The following is a 10,635-nucleotide window of genomic DNA, read 5'->3' on the forward strand; positions in this document are numbered from 1 at the left end:
TGTGTGGGCTGTGCAATTCTGTGATATATTTGAAATGAAAAACAATCCTCTAAGGGTGACTATATATATAGGGTGTTCGTCGGCCTCTCAACTATAGGAATAAATGAAGGGGTGTATGCACAATCAGCGATTATACTAGCTGACAGTTTGGTTCTCCTCTTAGTTATAATGAACCCCGAGGGGCCAAATATGCCGTCACCTATTGCAAAAGCCGAGGGGAATTGATAACTGTCAGGAAATAAATTCCCGACGGGAAACCGTCAGATATGAGCATCGTCGAGTTTTGGGGAGCTGGCTCGCGACCAAAATATGACCGGCGGCTCACCGTCAGCCAAATACCGTGGAAAAATGTATTACCCTACGGTACCGTCGGCTATTATTGTAATGGCCGACCAAGCATAGCCGACGGGAGATTGCCGATGGTGTACCGTCGGTTATAAAGAAAGATGACGGTGAAGGAAAATATCCGACGGTAATTTGACCCTCGGTTATAATGGGAAATCTAGTAGTGCAAATAAACATCTGGGAGGACCCTTGGATATACCTGGTAGTCCCTCAAGGAAAATGATGATGCCTAGGGGTAATATTGTGATCACAAGGGTGTCTGAACTCATTAATACAGAGAGTAGACAATGGGATGAGCAATTACTTAATGACTTATTTTGGCCCATTGATGTATACAGAATTCTAAACATCCCATTGGCCCTGGGGATGATGGATGATTTTGTATCATGGCACTTTTGTCGAAATGGTATTTTTTCTGTAAGGTCGGCATATCATGAAGAATGGGATCACCAACACGGATGAAAGTTGAGAATGACAAATTCAGTCCAAGGCTCAAGTACTAGTCCAGTTTGGAAGACCATTTGGAAGTTAAGTATGCCAGCCAAGATAAAAATCCATGTTTAGAGAACCTTATTAGGGGCTATTCCTTGTCATGGCGTGCTTGCAAATAGGCACATGAGTACTAGTTCACGGTGTCCTTTATGTATATCAGATTGCGAAAGTGTTAGGCATGTGTTCTTTCTCTGCCCAAGAGTGCAAGAAGTGTGGCGCATTTTGGGACTGGACTCTCTCATCTCTGAAGTTTGCTCAGTTGATCGTGAGGGAGGATCAGTCTTGGCTGATTTGTTTCTTTCCAAGAGCCCTATATAGCCGACCATATCTGGTGTGAAAAGAACTGATCTTATTGCCACTACCGTTTGGTACGTGTGGTGGGAACGACGACGTTTCACGCATGAGCATATATTGCAGGACCCAGTGAGATCGGCGCAGACCATCACTGCGCTTGCAAAGAACTTCGTCAGAGCCAGGGTGAAGCATGCACGAATTAGGAGGCATGGTTGGCTGAGACCACCAAAGAATATTGTGAAGTTGAATATTGACGCTGGTTTTAATTATGACAGTAGTTCTGGAAGTACTGGAGCTATTCTACGTGAGTATACAGGTTCTTTTTTAGCGGCATCATGCAGTGATATCCCTTTTGTAGAAGATGCGGCGACGGCGGAAGCACGAGGCCTTAGAGACGGACTCATACTTGCCAATGACTTGGGTTGCAACAATCTTCACGTCGAGGCAGACTGCATGGAGGTGATTGATACTATGCAAAATGGAGGGAATTCTCTTGGCCCAGCTGCGGCCATTTACGAAGAATGCTCTTTTCTAGCTCGCAAATTTAATATTATAGAGTTTAATTACTGTCCTAGGGAGGCCAATATGGCGGCAGATGTGCTAGCCAGGGACTCGGAGAACTCTCGAACTATTGTGTGGAAGTCAGAGCCTCCGGGATTTTTAGTTGATGTTCTCTTAAATGATGTATCCCTATTTTCACATGAAATATAAACCGCCATGATGGCATTTTCTCAAAAAAAAAAAGAAGAGGGCACCCCTACACCTATTTGATCGTCGTATCGTTTAGGATAACAGTGCCCTCCGAAATTCACTCCAAATCCAATCAGGAGTGCGCTGGACGTTGACGTGAAGGCCTGTCCTTACTCCGGTGAGGTGCCGGAGTGATCTACTACGTTGCTGCAGTTCGTCATCGGACTCCACTTCCTCAACTGAGATGGCCTCTTCAAACGGAGGTATAAACACACTACTGTCAACTAATTTTCGCATCAAATCGAGTAGTGTTCATGTGTATTAGATAAGATCTGATTAGCAATTGCATAATCCTAGCAATATCTCTAACAAACCCAGCTCAACTCTTCAGCAAAATTGTCGACGAGATGGAAGAATGGAAGGCGGCCGGAGCAGGTGGCTTAGATCGATTAGCGAGAGTGTGATTCTTGTTTTATCGCTGGTGTAGGTGTTGGTGTGTGATCGACGCTTTGTTCGTACTGCGTTCCGATATTCTTGTAAATGTTTTGCTCTTCTTCTATATAGATATGGTATGCCTTTGACATACTCTCAGAAAAAAAGGACAATTAATGACTGTAGATTGGAAGGTTTTCCGGAACAAAAACATATGGTTGTTTTGTGCACCGGGGCACTCGTATTGTTGTTAGGTGATCTTATAAGAACCCATTAACCACCTTCAAAAAAATAACAACCCACTAACGAACCACGAAACGGATTATGCACGCCAACGAGGTAGCAGCGTGCAAACAACGGATTTCCATAGGTCTCGTGGCGCATTTTGTGACTTGGGCACATACTGAATAGTGAATACAGTCAGCTGATCCCATCCACTTGATTACGGACGGATGACCACAAACGGATCAGTTGAAGCGACTCGAGAACGCGCGCGTGGGGACACGTAGGCTTTGATACATTGCATGCATGCACCTACCAGCACCAGAGACGTCGTAGCATAAAGACACCAAGTCATGGCCTGCAGGATAACAAGATAAGCAACGGCTTTGCTGTCGATCGAGACGAAGAAACGAAGAAGATAAGCAAGATAGAACTCGCTGCTACCGCCAGCTCAAAAGAGGTGCGTGGGGCCGTGCCGACGCGGAATTTGTTTATCAAGGAAAGGAAAGAAGCAAAATGCAACCAAGTTCGAACACCTTCAACGACCTTCACCCGGCTACTGTTGCAGGGAAAGTAGTGGTGCCAATCTCCTACCTGGAAAATTTGTAGAATTCATATGAGAGTTCTGGTTGATACAACTAGGGCTCGATTAAAACTCAAAACTTGTAAAAATGAGTAGCTCATGACTCAACTCGACTCAAACTACATAACTAAGAGTTAAACCGGGTTTAATCTGAGATCATTAACTGAATGAGTTTAACGAGTTGAGCTAACGAGTTAGTAGTAACTCGTTAAGCTCATTAATGAGAAGAGACATGAGATAATTAAGTATCAATATTGTTGTTGATTGTTGTTATTTATGAAATGCACCAACTATTCGTTTAATGCAAATTGTTAATTGCTGTGATTCATGAAAAAAAGTTCATGTCTACAAGTATATATTACGAGGTTAAATATTCTTAAAAAATATTAATTGTATCGCAATACACATACATTGTTAAACAAGCTAACTGCGAGTTACATTAGTCGAGCCGTTTTAAATATAAGTCATTATGTTAGTGAGTCCATCCAAGTTAACTCGTTATCTTAACGATCTCTAACGAGTCGAGTCGAGCAAGTTATCAGCTTGGTTTTGATCCTTAGATGACATGGTACAAAAGTCATTTCCGACATTCTTGGAGATGGTTAAGCCATTCTAGCAGAGTCGTTATATTTGTGATCGCCATTGGCCATCGTGCTCCATATGGATATGGATGCTGCGGTGACTACATGCAAACATAGATTCATCAAAAAGGCAGCCTACATATTTTTCTTACATGTGTGTTTCACATGTCATTGACTACAATGGTTCTTCCCAAAAATCCAATATTCAGAACACATTTGTTTCAGACCTCAGTTCAATTTTATTCCCCACCTCAACGATGGAAGTATTTTAGTATTAGATTTCAATATCGATTTCAACTAGGTTTTCAACTAGGATTTACAAAATGGATTTCAAGAAGGATTTACAAGGATTCTCTACTAAACTATGAGCTCTTCCTCCTCATTGAAGTGACTTCACAGGCAGGGGTGGCTTCAGCTACCGTGACTTCCGTGGCCACGCGGTCGACGAACGCATGTGTGTCCTGGATACAGGATAAGGCCAAAGTCTTGAATAGTGGTGTTCATTTCTGCCAGATGGCATCGACATGTGGTAAAAGTACTCAAGGGCGGCGGGTAGGCGAGCACCGCCGTCGACTGATTCTGCCTTATGGCGCACTTCGTCCTCGACCCACTCAGAGAAGTCTCACGCCCTCTCCAAGATCTCTCTCTCTCTCTCTCTCTCTCTCTCTCGGCGCAGTCCCCTTCGGTCTCACCGGGAAAGGTCCACGGGGAGGGCGTGGCCACACCCGAATGGTGGAAGAGAGAAGAGGGGTAGTGGCCGACGAAGGGAGACGATGGGATGAGTGTGCCGACGCCAGGGATCGGGGAAGAGAGTGAATATGGTGGCATCGACAAAGGGCTCTGATGGGGGTTTATACCCACAAATGGGCGCGTTTCGATGGGAAACGAGGGATGGGGATTTGCCACGTGCGGGTGGGAAACAAGTGTGAAATGCGGCGACGGTCATTAATTGATGCTCTTCCCAGTGGACAAATGGGTGCGGCATCCGCAGGGGTGAAAGCGGCAGTTGTACGTACGGCGACGCCATTGACGGGGTTGCGCGGGGGACTAAGAGGTTGTGCTAAAACTTCCCTACGCCATTGACGGGGCTGCGTGGATGACGACTTTGTCAGAGTCTTAAAAACAGTTCCTACCAAAATTACCATATCGACAAGTTAAGATATCAATCACACCGATATACCACTAGAAAAATCAGGCTGATATAACAACAATGCTAGAATTGCTAGGGCCATGGGGCATGGTGAATCCCGGCACTTGCCGGTGGGAGGGCTCCGTTTGTATATGTTTCTTTGAATTTTGTTTGGTTTTGTGTGTCTTGCTCAGGAAGGTGAGACGACGGCAGCTTTCTGAAGATGGAATAAGGTTCTCCCCGCTCGTCTCGGTGGTGCGTCTAGCATGGTCGGATGGTGTGTGGATGTCTGTCTCTGGCGGATCTCACAGAATTCGGTCGGGGATTGTCTTCGGTGGATCTGCTCAGATCCGGTCTTCGGTCATCTACGTTCATGCGGCTTCAGGTTGGATCCTTCCGATCTATATCTCTCTTCATCAGCGGTGTTTGCTGTTCTGGTGCGCTGGTCCTATATGACCTTGACATGATGACTTCTCGACTATCTACTACAACAAGTTATGTCCGGCACCGACAAGGGAGGGACGGTGACAGTAGCGCGCCTTCGGCTCACTTCAATTCTTGTATTTACCGCTAGGTGGTCTATGGATTTGACTGTATCTTTTATTATTTCTGATGTTCATTCTAATGCTATAATTAAAGATGAATACAGAATGGAAGTATTTTCGGGAAAAAATTAGCTCGGCAGACGCCATCACGCCTTACACGCGGCAGAGCAGCGCGACTACGACTTCCTCGTTCCCAGGAGGTGCCGTGCCAGGCGCGGCTGTACTCCGTCACTGCCTCGCGGGGTCCACTCAGTGCCTGGGCCCACGGGTCAATTGCCATCTCCGTCGATGGTTTTTGTCTCCATCCAGGAGAAGCAAGTTTGCTGCTCCTAGAGCTTCGGCGCACGCTGGATCCCCCGTAACAGGAGTCCCGAAACAGGGCACAGTCTTTGTCAAACATCCGCCAAATATCTTTGCCAAACATTACCGTATCCTGCTAATGCATGTGTTAGCTCGCCATAAAAAACCAATGCATGTGGCCTTCTATAAGGGTCGGATACAGCACGGCAGATCCAACGCTTTGCCAAATTCTCCACGACCTATATAGAAACCTCTTCACGAACACTTTGCCATTTTAACTCACTGGTATAGGCGCTGCGCTCTCGTAGCGGGCTGTGTATAGCTTTGCGAACCATTGCTCGCCGTGAAGGGTCGAGTTCTTGAACAGCTTTGGCGATCGCGGGCGTACGTGCGTGCATGGCTGTGCTGTCGTCTGCGAGGCGCCTCCTCCCGTGGGGCCGCGCCCCGGCCGGCGGGGTCAGCGGCGGCCTCCGAGCTCTACTCGGGACGGTGCGTACCCGCGCGCTTCTCGTGCTTTTACAGTTGAGATCCCCGTCTACAAAGCATGGCCGCCGGGCCTGGCGCTTCTACTCTTCTTGTTTCCGTTGCGAGAGAAGAAGAGCATTTTCCCGTCTACTAAGATTTATCCATGTCCACGATGCTCTCACATCCTGCCTCCATGAGGACGATGATGAGGTCGATCGGAACTCACAGTAGGCGCCTTCTCGGTGTGCAGGACGGAGGCGGCGGCCGCTCTCTTCTCCCGTCCCGGTGGAAGTCGTCGCAGCCGCAGCTGGACCCCGTCGACAGGTGCGTGAGTGGCATGCAGGCTCATCGTTCCTTTCCGTGATTGGTTTCGATTCGTTTGCAGTTTGATCGATCGCCAATGGCTTTTAACATTTTGCGCCGTTCGTCACACTCAAACTTAACGCTTGAGCTGTCGCCACCGGGGCATCCGTGTGCGGTTTGGCTTGGCTGCAGGTCCGACGAGGAGGGCGGCGGCGACATCGACTGGGACAACCTCGGCTTCGGGCTCACCCCGACCGACTACATGTACGTCATGCGGTGCTCGCAGGAGGAGGGCGGCTTCTCCCGCGGCGAGCTCGCCCGCTACGGCAACATCGAGCTCAGCCCCTCCTCCGGCGTGCTCAACTACGGGCAGGGGCTGTTCGAGGGGCTCAAGGCGTACCGGAGGGCGGACGGGCCCGGGTACATGCTGTTCCGGCCGGAGGAGAACGCGCGGCGGATGCAGCACGGCGCCGGGCGCATGTGCATGCCGGCCCCGTCCGTCGAGCAGTTCGTGCACGCCGTCAAGCAGACCGTCCTCGCCAACAGGCGCTGGGTACGTACAACGTGGTGACCATCGGTGTGTCCTTTTATTCACGTGAGTGCACGCCATGCTCATGAGCCCTCCATGGCTGATCTCCGCACCGCAACCACCGCTGTCCTACGTTGGTTTCAGGTGCCGCCGCAGGGAAAGGGGGCGCTGTACCTCAGGCCGCTGCTCATCGGGAGCGGGGCGATCCTCGGGCTGGCGCCGGCGCCCGAGTATACCTTCATGATCTACGCGGCGCCCGTGGGCACATATTTCAAGGAAGGCATGGCGGCGATAAACCTGCTGGTCGAGGAGGAGATCCACCGCGCCATGCCGGGCGGCACCGGCGGGGTCAAGACCATCTCCAACTACGCGCCGGTAAACATCTTTCAGCCGGTAAATATCATCTTCGGGTGAATTTCCAGAAAATGTGACTGACCGGCCAGTGTTTTTATCCCATCGTCAGGTGCTCAAGGCGCAGATGGACGCGAGGAGCAAGGGGTTCGCGGACGTGCTGTACCTGGACTCGGTCCACAAGAGGTACGTGGAGGAGGCCTCCTCCTGCAACCTCTTCGTCGTGAAGGGCGGCGCCGTCGCGACGCCGGCGACGGAGGGGACCATCCTGCCGGGGGTCACGCGTCGGAGCATCATCGAGCTCGCCAGAGACAGCGGCTACCAGGTCGATCGATCAATGCACTCCACGTCCACCACGACTGTCCACCACCCAACTGCGCCGATAACAACGGACTGAAGCTTGTGTTGTGTGTTGTCTTCTTCAGGTCGAAGAGCGCCTCGTCTCCATCGACGATCTCGTCAGTGCCGACGAAGTGTTCTGCACGGGAACGGCCGTCGGCGTCACCCCGGTGTCCACCATCACCTACCAAGGGACAAGGTAAGTCCATCTCATGCAATTCGTCCGTCGAGCCGGGGCAAAAAGATCCAAGATGTCTGTTCGATTCAGTGCTGAGATGTGTACTGATTTTTGGGCGTGCGTGCAGGTACGAGTTCAGGACCGGGGAGGACACGTTGTCGAAGAAGCTTTACACGGCTCTGACGTCGATCCAGATGGGCCTGGCGGAGGACAAGAAGGGATGGACGGTCGCGGTTGATTGAGTAGGATAACAGCGTGGGCGCATGCGGCGCCGGAAGCATTCATCAGCATTTCTTATCATGTGTCTTGCCAATGTGAATAATAATAGTGATGGTGATGATATCTCGGGGATGTCTCGGCCCGAAGGGTGATGGTTTCTCTGATGCTACTGATTTCTTGGAAAATATGGAAAGAGAGAAATGCACGTGTGTTCCGTAACAACGCAGTTCCCGTGGGTGTTCTTGTTGCTCGAACTAAAAAGGAAGCTTCTCTGTGGGGTGACATTTTTGTGTAATATTATGCTGAGAGTGAGGCTTGTAATTCGGCCCCTGGCCTAGACCCTAAAAAGATTCTTCTTATTCAACGAAAATGGTAAGCCTTTTGCCTTGTTTCAAAAAAAATGATGATGATATCTCGTGTTAGAAGATACTCCCTTCGTTTCAAATTACTCGTCGTAGAAATGGATGTATCTAGAACTAAAATACATCTAGATACATACATACCTACGACAAGTAATTCGGAATGAAGGGAGTACGTATCAAGTTCAAATTTGGGCACAGAAAGAGAGAAGCTAATGTTGATCCTGCTTGACACTTGCGTTTTTGCCAAACAGACCGTTTTCATTAGCAAGTTCAAATTTGGGCACAGAAAGAAAGAAGCTAATGTTGATCCTGCTTGACACTTGCGTATTTGCCAAACAGACCGTTTTCATTAGCAAGTTCAAATTTGGGCACGCAAAGTAGCTACTGTTGGTCCTGATTGACACCTACCATTTGCCACATAGATCGTTTTCATGCATGACAACCTGGCAGTCGCATCGACGTTACAGTTACAGAGACATTTCATGGACATTCGGGGTACTTCGATAGTTTGATACGTTCACGTTGTTGCTCTCTGACAATTTATTTACAGAGACCAACAAGTGTGAGGTTTTTCTGGCGGCGCGCGCGGCAGGCCAAACAACAAGCAAACAACGGCACGACTGCATGCGGCACATGCCACATGGTAATGGTAGGCAGGAAAGAAACGTATGCCAAAGTGCAAGTAGTCAATTTTTCTTAGGCTCCATGTACGCGCTGCCAATCCAGACCCAACGTGCGTGCTTACTGGAATTGTCTTCTTTTTGAATCCTTGATTGATTGAAGGAACACAATAAGAAAACAGCACGGATCTGTCTTTTTGTTCAGCAGATCTGATCTGATCTGATCGGGGGACAGGATGATGTGTCCGCCAAGTTGTCGCGGTGCAGTGTGTGGTCTCACCCATCTCCAGCGACAAATTGATCAAACGTCCCCGCATGCTGCTCTGGAAGCTGGATACGATCACCCATTCCTCATTCTTCACAATCATGTTTTGCATGATTATGCAAGTAGTCATCATCTCCTACAATGTTGTCGTATCTCATTGTTTAGCAAGTCTGCAAACAACTGCAAAATCGGGCTTGAGGCACTCCAAATGCCTCCTCCACATCTTTCTAGCACCTCCATGTCTTGCAGCAACGTGGAATTTTTTGTTACCTCTGGAGATGATCTTGACAAAGGTAATATAATTGCAAAGATAGTACCCGTGTTGTACCTATGTCCATTGTTGCATGCAAGAGCTTCGTCCACACACAACATTGCAAACAATAGAGACCACTGCAGCAAGTTGATGTCATTGTGAGACCCTAGCATGCTAAAGAAAGGGTGTCAAATCCAATGATCATGTGATGAAACTGTTTCAAGAATGATAATGCGCTTTTTATGATGACCCTAGTATTACCTCTGTTGAGCATATGGGCAGTTCTTACATGTTTATGCAATCCATGGATTTGAGCATACCTGAAACTTTCTCGCTTCTTCCACTACCATGAGCTTTGTTGTGTCTTCGTTATTTAGTTCTCTCAAGTACTCTCATCCAAACACCTTGACCACTACAATAGCAAATCTGACCATGGCTTCGAGGAAGTGCTCTCAGAAATCTGAAGGTACTCATCCAGGTGGTCTGCGATTGTTCCATACCAAGCATTCTCGTAGCAGTCGTGCACTTCTGGAGATCAGAAAACCCACTGCAGCCAACGGAATCCTTCTTGGGCTCAAAGTAATCATCATAAGCTCTGACATCTTCCATGATGCGCGCAAGAACAATGGTCGATGCATCCGATATCAATGTTGAAAATAGTAGTCGAATAGCGCATCGGGAACAAAGTAGTCCTCGTAGAGATCAACATGTTTTGGTGCCGACGCCGATTCAACACTCTATCTCCATACGTTGAACCCTTGAATTTGAGAAGATGCTCCTCCACATGCTCTATTTCGTCAAGAAGCATCATTCGTGGCGGTTACCACGGCGGCAGCCTTGACGAAGAGGAGGCTAGGTGGAGCGACGAATGTCCGGCAAAGGCCTGGGCAACATCCAGGGGGATTGATGCGGCAGATTGTGAAAATACACCGGCGTCAGGGTTTTGGGTGGGTCCGGACCATCATAGGACGACATGGTTGGGGTCAAACTTAGGAGATTGTGGACGTTTTGCACTAGTCCGGCCCAAAATGGGCAGCCGCGATGAAGGCCTGAAAATTTAAGGACATCTGGTCCAAACATAAAATATAGGGGGCTGCTACAAATAAGCCGGATGATTTCTTCCGCCTATTTAGCCGTT

The 10,635-nt window shown here is 48.7% G+C and overlaps 1 protein-coding gene across 1 annotated transcript; it reads left to right on the plus strand.

The window, feature by feature from the left end:
- Nucleotides 1-5,781: 5,781 nt before the first annotated feature.
- On the plus strand, nucleotides 5,782-8,216 carry LOC123085100 (branched-chain-amino-acid aminotransferase 2, chloroplastic). Its single transcript, XM_044506681.1, has 7 exons — nucleotides 5,782-6,102; nucleotides 6,329-6,402; nucleotides 6,574-6,934; nucleotides 7,055-7,285; nucleotides 7,374-7,586; nucleotides 7,687-7,799; nucleotides 7,906-8,216. The coding sequence occupies exons 1-7, from the start codon at nucleotides 6,010-6,012 to the stop codon at nucleotides 8,018-8,020; spliced, it is 1,200 nt and encodes a 399-aa protein (XP_044362616.1). The 5' UTR covers nucleotides 5,782-6,009; the 3' UTR covers nucleotides 8,021-8,216.
- The last annotated feature ends 2,419 nt before the right edge of the window (nucleotides 8,217-10,635 follow it).

The sequence above is a fragment of the Triticum aestivum genome, chromosome 4A (assembly GCF_018294505.1).
Source record: "Triticum aestivum cultivar Chinese Spring chromosome 4A, IWGSC CS RefSeq v2.1, whole genome shotgun sequence".
In the NCBI taxonomy this organism is placed as follows: domain Eukaryota; kingdom Viridiplantae; phylum Streptophyta; class Magnoliopsida; order Poales; family Poaceae; genus Triticum; species Triticum aestivum.